Here is a 14,609-nt window from a genome sequence, read left to right as displayed (position 1 = left end):
GGAGAAACTTTTCAACTTTAAACTTAGTTAACCCTACTTTCTTGAAAATAATTAGAAATCCTAAATTAATGTTAATGCACATGAGACTAATAGTCATAGGAATAAAAGGACTAACTAGAAAAAATTTAGGATCTAAAGTCTTAATAGTATTATATGATGATAGATGGTCAGACTTAAAGAAATCCATAATCAAATTAACCGAGGTAGATATGACAAATAACGAAGGAATATTTTATATTAGCTCAGATTTTTGAATAAACTTAAAAGAATTTGGCAAACATATTAAGATCGGAATACAAACTAAAGGATATGAAGAAATAAATAATGGAAATAATTTGTTGATGTTTATGGGCTTTATAGGAAAAATGACACTAAGTAGAAATACAAAATTTAAGCTTCAAGTAAATGATGGTGTAGAAGTAATGGGTAACAAAGGTATAAAATTAATAAAACCAATTAAAATTAATTCAAAAGAATATGCAGGTTTAGAATGGAACCTAGATAAACTAAGAAAACCTAAGGTGTTTGCGCCAGAAAACCATCTAATGTATACTAGTTCCAAGGGAGAAACCTCAATAAGGTTTACAGACTATAATTATACTAGTCAAAATAAAGTAGATGACACAGACACAAAAAGGACAATAGCCACAGAACAAGAAGAATTTATGAACATAGAATTAATACAAGAAGGCTATGAAGTAGATAATGCTATTGAAGAAGCAAAAATATTATACAAACAAAATAATTATAGTGTTTTTAAATGTAAAGGTTACAAAAGGGATAAAATGGATATAATGAAAACAATTGAACATTTTAGACTATGTAAAGAAAGAGATGATAATTTAGCATACAGGATAGAAGAAACAGAGTGTTTAAATGAAAATTCAGACCAGGAAGAAGATGACATAATATCACAAATTAGTCATAAAGACTTAATGAATGAAACAACTAGTTTTCATAGTGCTAGCCCTTTCCAAACAACCATTAAGCTCCAACTATTGGTCATAGTACTGGCAATCTACCAAGAAAAGCCTGGTCTACACCGACCACAAAAATAAAAGAAAACATTAAACCAATAGAAAGAAGAATGCCAATAGAAGAACCTATTAGATTACAAGAAGGAGGAAATAAGGGTAAAATACTTAATATAGCTACTCATGATCCACAAATGTGGAATACTGTTATAGATATATGGAAAGGAATAGTAGTAGCAGACTTTATAAAGAGCTACCCTGAAAAAGAAGGAGAAACAATGTATAAATATTTAGAAACCTTTTTAGGAGAATCATGTAAAGTAGTATGGAAAGCCTATAAACAATCTTATCCCCAAGAATTTCAAAGCTTAGTAGACCTAGGACCAAACCCATATAATTTTGCTAATAAAATACATGTGTTGTTAACAGGTGAAGACCCAAATAGTGGATTAGTAGCTTTACAAAGAAATATTGTTATAAAATTAGAACAATTAAGTATTACAAATTGGATGCATATAAAAGACTTTCTTAGAGACTATTTTTATTACTGCACTGTTAGTGGTAACACCTTTGACGAAGAACTAGGTAAAAAGTTATTTCACAAAGCCTTAGAAAGAGAAATAGAAGAAAGATGGTATAAACGAGAAGGCATAGAACAAAATCCTACAACTCTATGATCAATAGGACAAAAAATACAACATGTAATGGAAATACTACAAGAAAAATGTACTAATATGCAAATACAGAAACAACCTAAAAAAAATAAAATGAATTTCTGTAAGGCAATAATATATATGACTCAAAGCTATTATAAAGAACCACGTAAGTAGAAGAAATACAAAAGACGATCTTCGTATAATCAGAAGCCATACAGACGTAAAAAAATACTACTTAAGAAGATTATCAGCCAAAAAGCCTTATTTAAATAAAGATAGACATGTTAGAAAATATAGAAATGATAGAATCTATAAAAATAAGTAGAATGCTATACTTGTGGAAGTATAGAACATTTAGCAAATATACCAAAAGAAACAATAGTAAGACTAGAAACTCTCAGTTAGTAGAAGACTTACAAGAAACCTTGTTAAACATGGACGAATACATATCAGATACAGAAAGTATATACTCTATTATGAGTATTGAAATAGATTAAAAGACTCAATCAGAATCGTCAGACTTTGAAGAAGATAATCTAATAAATGAAATAAGATTAGAAAGATGAATGCTAAATTTAGAAGATTTACAATTAAGTACTATCATGAATATAGGGCAAGAATGTAGTCATAATTTTGAAAGACATAAAAGAATAGATAGTAATCAATGTAGCGTATGTAAATGGTATCCTAGTAAAACAAATAGAGCTAAATGTTAGAAATGTTATATGAAAGCATGCATCACATGCATAAAAGCTAAACTAGAAATAAAAGTAAGTAAACAGCAAGAACAAACGCCAGTAAAATACTCAGCTACTAATTTAAGACTAATAATTCTAGAGACACGATTAAATGAGTTCGAACAAAGACTAATTACCCTAAAAAAAAGGAAAACAAAAAGTAGACTTAGATGAAACTTGTACACAAGGAACGATACATCTAGACAACATAGAAACGGAAATCATGGATATTGAAAAAAATAATGCTAGCCTCATATGTAATGAAGACAAAGCGTTTGGAACCATAAAAGTATTAGCTAGAGTTAAGAATTAAAGACATAGAAATAGAAACATTAGCACTTGTAGATACAGAATGCACAAGTTGTCTTATAAATACAAAGTTATTGCCAATAAAAGTATTAAAAATATTTAAAGAACCTATATCAACAATACAAATGGACAGAACATATAACCTTTATAATCATTATATAGATGTAATGAATTTTACAAGACTACATACAATATGTATAAAATACTGGCAAAAGATTTAGATATCAAAATAGATCTAGTACAAACTATAAACCCTCCTACAAAAGGAAGATCTCAAATTAAAGACATACAATTCCCAAAGAGAGTACAACGCCATGTTGTGAAGAATGTGGTGATAAAGGTAGTTGTTCTTCACAAAACCTATATGAAGAATATGATGATTATTTAGAATAATCATACTTAGAAGATAGAGAAAAGGATTACACTCTCATAAATATAGAAACTGAATTCTATAATTTTCAGAAAGAAAGAAATACCATAGGAACAATAAAAAAATCTTAAGGATTTAGACAACATAATAGCGATATTAGACGAAATGGAGATAATTGGTCAAAAACCCTTAATACATTGGGGTTGTAATAAAATCATGTGTAAACTAGACATAATAAATCCAGAATATACTATAAAAATAGCCGCTATAGAAGCCAATAATAAAAACACAGAGAAATTAAGTAAATAACGCAAAGAACTATTAAAATTAGAAGTAATAAGATGATCTACATCTAAACATAGATCTGCTGCATTCATGGTAAGAAACCATAGTGAGTAAGTAAGAGAAAAAGCTAGGATGGTAATAAATTACAAAAGATTAAATGATAATACTAGAACAGATGCATATAAATAACAGACAAAAATGAACTAATAAATAGAATACAAGGTAAAAAACTATTCAATAAATTTGATTGTAAATCTGGATATTGGCAAGAAAAATTACACCCAGAAAGCATACAGTGGACAACGTTCACTTGTCCTGAAAGACATTTTGAATGGCTCACCATGCCTTTTGGTTTAAAGACAGCACCGCCCATATTTCAAAGAGAGATGGACGATATGTTTGGAGACTATAAGAACTTTGTATTAGTCTACATAGATGACATTCTAGTATTTAGTAAAGATATCCAAGAACATCTAGGACACCTACAAACTATTTTTAGGCTATTTATAAAATATAAAATTATAATTAGTAAAAAAAAATGAAACTATGCAAGACACACATTAATTTCCTAGGAGTAACATTAGGAGATGGAAAAATAATGTTACAGCCACATATAATTAAAAAGGTATTAAATATGTCAGACAAATTAGATAATACAAAAGATCAATAGAAATTCTTAGGCCTTATAAACTATGCACGAAATTTTATTCAAAACTTAGGAAAAATAGCTGGACCTTTATAAGCTAAGAAAGAAAGTAAAGAAAAAAATATTTTAATGCAGAAGATATTAAATTGGTAAAACAAATAAAGGAAAAAGTTAAAAATATACCAAACTTAAAAATTCCCTTAGAATCCGACTATCTAATAGTCCAAACTGATGGAAGTCGTAGGATGACTTCTGAGTCCTTATTCAAGGAATTCCTCAAGGTTAAGTTTATGACTTGACAGGATGTCTCGTAGAAGCTATGATGGGTCGTAAGAACCATCCGTCAGAGACTTGTATTTTGCAGGTTTTTGAGACCTGCAGAACGAGCAACCAAGACAACCCGTAGACAAGAAGATGAGCCATACCCATTCCCAAACTTCAGAGACTTGATTTTTGATATTTTTCTCAGACCTGCAGGACGAGTCATTTAGACGATTTGTCAACACTTCAACGACCCGTAAGAACTCATTTGTAGGTATGAAATTTGAGATTAAATAAAGGGCAATTGTGTTTTTTTCAAAGTTTGGTTCAATTAACCTAGACACTTTTATGGCCAAATTCAAAGTCTATAAATATTCTATTCTTGAAATTCCCCTCATATTCTATTCATTCTCTCAAAATTCCTAAGGCAAGAACAAAATCTCTCAAGATTTCTCCTTCAAGCTAAAGCTAGGGTTTTCAGATTTTTTCAAGGTTCCTCTTCAATCCTTAGTGAATTCAAGCAAGGTATGTGGGGATTCATTCATGGGCTCTTTTCACCCATGAAGCCCCAAAGATTTCTCAAGTTTTCATTTTATTTACATCTGATTATGAACCCTAGTTTGATGAATTGCATTGGGGTAATTTGATTTTATTTTTAAATGTTAACAATGATGTTTATATGTATGTTCTCATATGAATTGCATGATTTCAAGTTGATTTATAAATGTCCATGCATAAAGCTGTATTTTCAAGCTATAATTATGAATTCAAGATGAGTTTATGAGTTGATAATGAGTTAAATGACTTTCAATGAAAGTTTTATATGAGTTAAAGTTGAGATTTATGATCCTAAGTTAAAGTTATGATGATGATCAGATTTAACATCAAAAAATAATTTAAAGATGGTGATAAGGACAATTCTCACCGAAGTTATTATTTTTTATGAATCACTGAGTAGATGAGCTATTCCTATTATGTTTTAAAGATGAATTGATAGGCAGTTACTAACTTTTCCTACTATGTTATGATTATATTTTCATAATTTTTTGTTGGAATATTGACTAAGCACCAAGAGGATTTCTAGGTAGGTTCGGTCGGATAACGTAGTTGGTTATCTAAAGGAATTCTAGTGGCAACCTAAAGTCCTAAAATACGTTACCCATATAGGTTGCTTTCATGGCCTAACTAGTGGATCCATATAGCCTAGTTGAGTTGAGTTGAATTACCTTTAGAGTATGCCCTAGCAAGGTAGCCTCCCCTATTTTAATGCAAGATTCATCGGCCTGTCTAGATGCAGGAGTCATAAAATTCCATGTAATAGCTCGCATGTTCTTAATTGTCGATTAAAGGTCCTATCCCACACAAGTTCAAGTTAAAGATATGAGTTAAAAGTTGGATTTCTTATGATATGCATTGACCATGAGTTCCATATGTTATAAATTGCTTTTGAACTTTACTCATATTCATTATGATTGGTCATGCATCTTATGGCATATTGATTATATTCTTTTACTTGTTCATGCATATCTCATATACTTAGTACATTCAAATTTACTAACGCATATTTGTCTACATTATCTCATAATGTAGGGACAAAAGACACTCACGATCATCTTATTCGTGGCTAGATATTTCTTCAGATTTCAAAGAAGTTAGTGAGTCCTCATTCTACCGAGGACAAGATTTTTATTCATGATTACTATTGTCTTCACTTTCTTCTATTGTTAGGGTAAGCTTGGAGCTTGTCCTAAACCCCTATCAAAGATTAAATTAGATGAATATTTAAATGATATTCATTAGTGTTGTCCGGATTAGATATTTATAGACTTAATTTCCCTTAATCCCATTCCCCACTTAATGATTACTTCCTCTCATCTTTATATTGTTCTTTATCTTATAATGCGATGTATGCTAAGATGGCTTATGGTTGCAGTCTCTTATATCCCAATCGCCGTGTTACGACTAGGCTTTAGGTCGGGCCGTGACAAACTTAGTATCAGAGCACAAGATTTAGAAGAGTACTAGGGTGTTTAACATGCCGCGTTAAGTAGAGTCTTATTCATTCGTGTAAAGTGCATCACATCCATGAATAGGAGGGTACAAAATATTTAAGGAAAAGTCCCACTTCTTTTATAATCCTATCTTGTAATAGAGTTGAACTCTATAGGAATTCCTTCTAACTCATGTCCTACGCATTTCAGAGTATGCCTCATCAAGAAGAAAGCAACCAGGAGGTTAGTCAAGATGGTATCCCTTCTATTTCAATTGACCCATCCATAAGCGCTAAATCTCTAATGTGGAGCTCCGATATGTTCTCATGTTATTAGCTCGAGCTCTGACCTCTCAATTAAATCAACAAAAAGTAACTCCTATGAGTATGAATATTAAAGGAAGGAAAAGGTTGAGAAAAAGGGATGTTAAGAGATCAAATGACATTAATCATCAAAAGATATTTAAAGGGGAAACATCCATCTAGAATACAAGAAAGAGTGATGGAAAGGAAAACTCCTACTCCTCATGCTACTGGTGCAGTAAGAATTATCTATGGAAGTGCTTGGCCGGTACAAAAAGTTGTTATAGTTGTGGAAAAAGTGGACATAAGGAGAGGGACTGTCCGACAGCTTCTAGGAAAGAGAGGGATTTTAAGAGGGCTCAATGTGAAGGAGGACTTCTCAATCCAAACCCGGTGGTGGTTTTAGTGGATCTACTATTCCACACTATTCTAAGTATGGGAAATACCATAAAGGAGAGTGCTTAACGGGATTAGATGTTTGCTATAAGTATGGAAAGCTAGGTCATCATACAAGAGAGTGTAGGAGAGGTACTATACCCCAGGCTCAGGCTCATACCCAACTATAGATTATCCAGATCAAAGTGCTACTACTTCGGGTGGCAGTCAAAGCCAAGAGAGATTTTATACCCTTCAGACTTGTTAGGAGTTAGAGGATTCGCTTGATGTTATGACTGGTATGTTGAAAGTATTTGACTTTTATATCTATGCATTGTTAGATCCGGGTGCTACATTATCTTTTGTTACTCCTTACCTTGCTATAAGATTTGATTATTCCCACAAGGCGGAGATGGAGTACTTAGTTATCAAGGTTGGTTGTGTGTTATAATATAAATGATGGTAGATGGGTCATGATAGATAAAGAGAGTGGTTGTTCCATATCATGATAAATTGTGGCATGCTCACCCTATTTAAGGCTATAGAAATAGAGGAAGAGCTAGATGGATCCTGTTGTGTGCAATACATAAGTAAGAATATATTGGTGTGCCTTTTGGTAGGAGTTTAATGCAAATATGGATGTAGAGAATCTAAGGTAGATTTGAAAATTCTTAAGAGATGTTGACTTCAAGGGAGCCATAAAGTAGTTAGAATGGTAGGCTTGAATGCATGGTTGTCGATATGTGAGTACTGTAGTAGGCTATGGATGACATTTTGTTAAGGGTTTCAAGTGAGTGTATTAGAATGGTTATGGAACTAGGCTTGAATGTGGTGTTGATGGAATGTGGGTGAATGTGTGGTGCATTGGGTGCTTCTTGATTAGGTCTGGAGTTTGATTGAATATAGTGGTGAGGAGTGGTATAGGATCTTAAAGCGTATTGGTAAGGTAATAGCCTATACTTCTAGGCAACTTAAGTTGCTTGAATGAAACTATCCAACCTATGATCTTGAAGTAGCAACGGTTGTGTTTGCCTTGAAGATTTGGAGATACTATATTTATGGTGTTCATGTGGATGTGTTCACCGAACATAAGAGTTTACACTATATCTTTAATCAAAAAGATTTGAACCTTCGGAAAAAGGAGATGGCTTGAATTTTTTAAAGAATATGATATGAGTGTGTTGTATCATTCAGGAAAGAAAAATGTTGTTGCCAATGTACTAAGTAGGTTGTCCATGAGTAGTGTGGCACATATTGAAGAAGATAAGGAAGAATTGATTAAAGATGTTCATAGGTTGGGACGTTTAGGTGTACGTTTGGTTGATTCTAATGATGAAGGTGTTCTTGTTCATAATGGTTCGGAATCATCTGTTGTAGCAGATTTCAAGGCCAAGAAAGACCAAGATCCAATATTGGTCGAGTTAAAGAAGTTGATGGCTGAAAAAGCTATTGAGGCTTTCTCTCAAGGGGGAGATAGTGTGCTACGTTACCAAGGTCGGTTGTGTGTACCCAATGTTGATGGGTTGAGAGATTTGATATTGAATGAAGCCCATAGTTCCCAATATTTGATTCATCCAGGTTCCACCAACATGTATCGTTCCTTGAGAGAAATGTATTGGTGGAATGGTATGAAGAGGGACATAGTGTAGTTTGTAGCTACGTGTCCAAATTACTAATAGGTCAAAGTTGAGTATCAAAGACCAAGAGGTCTATCCCAAGATATTGAGATTTCTACTTGGAAGTGGGAAAATGTGAATATGGATTTCATAATGGGTTTACCTCATACTAAGAAACAACATGATTTCATTTGGGTTGTTGTAGATCGGATGACCAAGTCATCTCATTTTCTACCAGTTAAGAATTTCTATGGCACCGAAGATTAAACTAAGTTGTATGTATGTGAGTTGGTGAGACTTTAAGGTATGTCTTCATCCATTATATCAGATCGAGGTACACAATTCACTTCATATTTTTGGAAGTCATTTCAAAAGGGTCTCGGTACAAAGGTTAAGTTCAGTACCACTTTTTATCCTCAAACCGATGGTCAAGCCGAAAGAACGATCCAAACTTTAGAGGATATATTAAGGGCATGTATTATTGATTTTAAAAGAAGTTGGGATGAACATTTTCCATTTATTGGGTTTGCCTATAATAATAGCTATAAACTCTAGCATCCAAATGACTCATTTTGAAGCATTGTATGAGAGAAGATGGAGATCCCCGGTGGGATGGTTTAAAATAGGTGAGATGGCCTTGATAGGTCCAGATTTTGTTATCGATGCTATGGAGAAGGTAAGACTCATAAGGGAGAGGTTGAAGGCAGCTCAAAGTCGTCAAAAGTCCTATTCCCATGTTTGGAAAAGAAAGCTTGAATTTGAAGTGGATGATTGGGTCTATTTGAAGGTTTCACCCTTGAAGGGTGTAATGCATTTTTGCAAGAAAGGGAAATTGAATTCTAGATATGTTGGACCTTACAAGGTATTGAGATGTGTTGGCAAAGTGGCTTATGAGTTAGATTTGTCATTCGAGTTAGTTATAGTTCACTCGGTATTTTATGTGTCTATGTTGAGGAGGTTTGTGGGTGATCCAAACTTTATTTTTCCCTTGAAAGATGTAAGTGTTGAGGAAAATTTGACTTATGAAGAAGTTCTAGTGGAAATCTTAGACCGGCAAGTTAAGAAGTTAAGAAACAAAAAAGTTGTGCCCATCAAAGTGTTACGGAGGAATCAACAAGTAGAAAGTGCTACTTGGGAGGCGGAGGTGGATATGATAAAACGATACCCATACGTCTTTCTCTTTACTCAAGCCTAAAGTAGTAAGTTGTTCCTATTTAAGCTAATTGAACTCTTACGTATTCAGTTCCTCCTATGTCATTCATATGCATGCGTGTTCATGAAAAAGTTGATTTTAAAAATTATGATTTTGTGTTAAGTTAAAGTTTCATGTTTCATGCATTATAAGATGTCGTCATGTTCAAGTTGGGTTGCTAGTCCCCTTTCCGTGTTCTTTCTATGATAAGTTAATCTCATTTGAGGATGAATGTTTCCAAGGGGGAGATATTGTAGAACCCCATAAGTCGAAAGGTTGGAACCTAGGAGAAAAATTCCCAAATCTTGAACTGGACCCAAGTTCAGGACTGTCTCTACGAGTTGTGGAAGTTTACATGACCCATAGAAATGAGTCGTGGAGGGATTAGTTATGGTTAGTTGGGACCAACCTTAAAAGAAGGTCCTATGACTCACTATTACGGTCCATTCTCCAGTAGACGACCTGTAGAAAGTTTCCGTATGATGATTTTTGAGGCCTCGTTCAAGAAATTCCTCAAGGTCAACTCTACAATGATAGAATGGCTCATAGAAGCTATGATAGGTCGTAAGTACTATCCCTCACAAAACTTCAAAGACTTGTATTTTGCAGTTTTTTGAGACCTGCAGAATGAGCCAACAGGATGACCAGTATACAAGAAGACAAGCCATAAACCTTGCCCGTTCCCAAACTTTACAGACTATATTTTTGGTACTTTTCTCAGACCTGCAAGACGAGTCGTTTAGATGATTCATCAACACTTCGACGACCCATAGGAACTCATTCTTCGGTTCAAAATTTGGGATTAAATGAAGGGCAATTATATCTTTTTCAAAGTTTGGTTCAATGAACCTAGACAGTTTTATGGCCAAATTCAAAGTCTATAAATATTCTATTCTTTAAATTCCCCTCTTATTCAATTCATTCTCTGAAAATTCCTAAGGCAAAAACAGAGTCTCTCAAGGTTTCTCCTTCAAGCTAAAACTAGGGCTTTCAAATTTCATAAAATTCACACCAAAGTTATAGATTCTTATGAATCACTGAATAGATGAGTGATTCCTATTATGTTTTAAAGATGGATTGATATGTAGTTACTATCTTTCCCCTACTATGTTATAACTATGTTTTAATGAGCTTCCATTGGGATCTTGACTAAGCACCGAGAGGACTTCTAGGTGGGTTTGGTCGGATAACGCAGTTTGTAATCCAAGGGAATCCTAGTAGCAACCTAAAGTCCCAAACTACGTTTCCCACATAGGTTGCCTTCATGGCCTAGCTAGTGGATCCATATAGCCAGTTGAGTTGAGTTGAGTTACCTTTGGAGCATGCCCTTACAAGGTAGCCTCTCCTTTTTTGATACAGGAGTCATCGGCCTATCTCGATATAGGAGTCATTGGATTCCATGAAATAGCTCGCATGGTCTTAGTTGTCGGTTAAAGGTCCTATCCCACACAAGTTCAAGTTAAAGCTATGAGTTAGAAGTTGGAGTTCTTATGATATGCATTGACCATGAGTTCCATATGTTTTAAATTGCTTTTAAACTTTACTCATATTCATTATGATTGGTTATGCATCTTATGGCTTATTAATTACGTTCTTTTACTTGTTCATGCATACCTCACATACTTAGTACATTCAAACGTACTAATACATATTTTGCCTATATTGTCTCATAATGTAGGGATGGATGACACTCACGATCATTTTACTCATGGCTAGAGATTTCTTTAGATTTCAAAGAAGTTGGTGAGTCATTCTACCGAGGACAAGACTTTTATTCATGATTACTATTGTCTTCACTTTCTTCTATTGTTAGGGTGAGCTATGAGCTTGTCCTAAGTCCCCGTCAAATATTAGACTAGAGGGATGTTTAGACGATATTCATTGGTGTAGTATGGATTGGACGTTTATGGACTTAATTTCCCTTAGTCCCATTTACCACTTAATGATTACTTCTGCTCATATTTATATTATTCTTTACCTTATATATACGATATATGCTAAGATGGCTTATGGTTGGGGTCCCTCACATCCCGATCGTCGTGTTACGACTAGGCCTTAGGTCGGGTCATGACATGCTTCTAACTCAGCAAGACATAGTTGAGAATTTTCTTCCTCACTAAGCCATTCTTGGATAGCAAGTCTTAAAGAAGGTATTTGACGCTCAAGTGTTAGGATTGCTTCAACTCCAAAAGCAAGTGAATATGGGATTGCTTGAGTTGGTGTGCGATATGTCTTCCTATATGCCCATAAAGTTTCTTCCATTCTTTTATGTCAGTCTCGTTTGGACTTGGAGATAATGTTTTTTAGCAGATTGCATAGAGTTTTATTGAATTCTTCAGCTAGACCATTGGCAGCAGCATTATATATATATGATTTGCGCTACTTGAAACCGAAGAGATCACAAATTTTGTTCATTAGCTTGTTATCAAACGACTTGCCATTGTCTTTTATTATATAGCGAGGAATGCCAAATCGGTAGATGATATTCAACCGAATAAAGTTTGCAATATTCTCCTTCTTCACTTCTTTAAGAGTGACAGCTTCGACCCATTTTAAGAAGTAGTCAGTTGCAACCAAGATATACAAGTGTCCACCAGAAGACTTTGGCAGTGGCCCAATAATATCCAATCCCCAAGCATCGAATGGCCAAGATGCGATAGTTGGATGTAATACTTTGGGTGGCGGGTGTATGAAATTTGCATGAAATTGGCAAGCCTTGCACCTTTGAGCATAGTCTAAGCAATCTTTCACCATGGTCGGCCAGTAGTACCCCATTCTTTTTGTGTGAAAGTGGAGATTTGGTCCAGATTGATTTGATCCACATACTCCTGAATGTGCTTCTTGTAGAGCTTGGACTGCTTCTTCCTCTACCTAACATTGTAAGAGTACTCCATCGAATGACTTTCTATATAATGTGTCATTGTAGTATAGGAAGTGAGGTGCAACGATGAATGTCAGTCCTTCTCTTCGGATTTTCTGGAAGTATCCTATAGCACAAATAGTTTGTAATAGGTTGTGTCCAATATTTCTTTACGGCTTTAGAAATAATGACAATATTCTCAAGCTCATTTTCTGTATATTCATCCTCATTTGGCGGTAGTACTACCCATTTTTGATGGATAGTAATTTACGTTTGATCTGGAAGAATTAGAGTTAAAGCTGGAGCAGTCAGGGCATCAACTCTCTTGTTTTCCTTCCTTGGTATGTGTTGGAGGGTTACATATCCAATCCATCCTATCAACTTTTAAGCATAACCATGATAAGGGCATATTTCAGGTTTCTTGACCTCATTGCTTCCTAAGAGCTAATTGATTACCAACTCAGAGTCACCAAAGAATTGTAATTATAATTGCTTTATATCGTTAGCCATTTTAAGTCCAAGAATTAGCGCTTGGTATTCAACAAAATTGTTGGAGCAATATTGCTTCAAAGTAAAGGAGAATGATAGAACCTCTCCTTGTGAAGTGACAAACACCATGCCAGCACCAACTCTTCCATGATGTGCAGCCCCATCAAATTACATCTTCCAAAGAGGTAGAATTTCAATGACCATCGCATCTTATCAGGAAGCTCATCAGTTAACTCCCAACCATCGGGTATTAGGTGGTCTGCCAAGAAGTCTGCCAATACTAGCCCCTTTACAGCTTTTAGAGGGATGTACAGAATCTCCAACTGTTGGAATTGGAGGTACAACCTTGCTAGATAGTCACTAAAGACTGGCTTCGACATAACAAACTTGATATGATTTGCTTTATACACAAGGCGAACAATGTGAGCTTGAAAATAATGCTTCATCGTTTGGATTAAGAAGACTAGTGCTAAGCATAACTTTTCAATTGGAGAATGATTCAGCTCATTTGATGTCATCATTCTGTTTAAGTAATAAAGAGAGTTTTCCTTTCCTTCATTATTTTCTTGAGATAATAGGGCTCTTATAGACCTTTCTTTTGCCGTAATGTAGAGTATCAATGGTTTTCAAGGTATAGGGGATGCTAGAACTAGATACTTCACCAGATATGCTTTGATACTTTCAAAGGCATTGCTACAAGTTTGGTCCTACTTGAAAGGAGTACCCTTCTTCATAAGATGGCTAAATTGTTGGTATCTTCGAGCTATATTTTAGATGACCTCCTCAAGTAGGCTAACTTTCCTTGAAGTCTTTTTAGCTCATTAATGTTTTGAGGCTCAAGCATCTTCATGATAGCATCAATTTGCGATTGATCAATCTCAATTCTTCGATGTCGTATAAAGCCAAGAAACTTGCTAGAAGTAACTCCAAAGGAATATTTCAATGAATTCATCATCAGTTGATATCTTCGAAGCAACTCAAACACCATTCTTAAGTCTTTCAAATGGTCACTCTTCTTTCTCGACTTTACCACTAAGTTATCAATATAACATTCGATATTTTTTGTGGAGCAAGTCATCAAATATATTTTGCATAGCCCTTTGATATGTGGCACCAGCATTCTTTAAACCAAAAGGCATCACTTTATAGCAATAAATGCCTTTAGGAATGCGAAATGCAATGAGTTTTTCATCTTTTGGGGATATGCAGATTTGGTTATAGCTGGAAGAACCATCCATGAATAACATCGCCTTATAATAAGTGGTAGCATAAATCATCATCTCCAGAATGGGAAGTGGAAACTCATCTTTAGGGCACGTATTATTGAGATCTCTAAAGTCAACACAAACTCAAATTTGTCCATTCTTCTTCCTCACAGGAATAATACTTGAAATCCATGTAGGGTATTTGACTTCACGAATAAAGCCTGCCTCAATGAGTTTATTAATTTCATTCTCTATCAATGGAACCAAGTCAGGCCTAAAATGCCTTTGAGCTTGCTTAATAGGTCAGCATAATTCTTGACTACCAATTAATGAAGTGCTAC

The 14,609-nt window shown here is 34.5% G+C and overlaps 1 protein-coding gene across 1 annotated transcript in view; it reads right to left on the bottom strand.

Moving 5' to 3' along the window:
* The window catches only part of LOC129894741 (uncharacterized), a 41,567-nt gene extending 29,591 nt beyond the window's left edge, over nt 1-11,976 (bottom strand). The window contains exon 1 of the mRNA XM_055970395.1: nt 11,798-11,976. Coding sequence (XP_055826370.1) covers nt 11,798-11,976 — 179 coding nt within the window. The remainder of the gene's footprint in view (nt 1-11,797) is intronic.
* Nucleotides 11,977-14,609: the final 2,633 nt, after the last annotated feature.

This window comes from Solanum dulcamara, chromosome 7, assembly GCF_947179165.1.
Source record: "Solanum dulcamara chromosome 7, daSolDulc1.2, whole genome shotgun sequence".
Taxonomy (NCBI): domain Eukaryota; kingdom Viridiplantae; phylum Streptophyta; class Magnoliopsida; order Solanales; family Solanaceae; genus Solanum; species Solanum dulcamara.
This window is presented reverse-complemented; position numbering and strand designations above follow the sequence as displayed.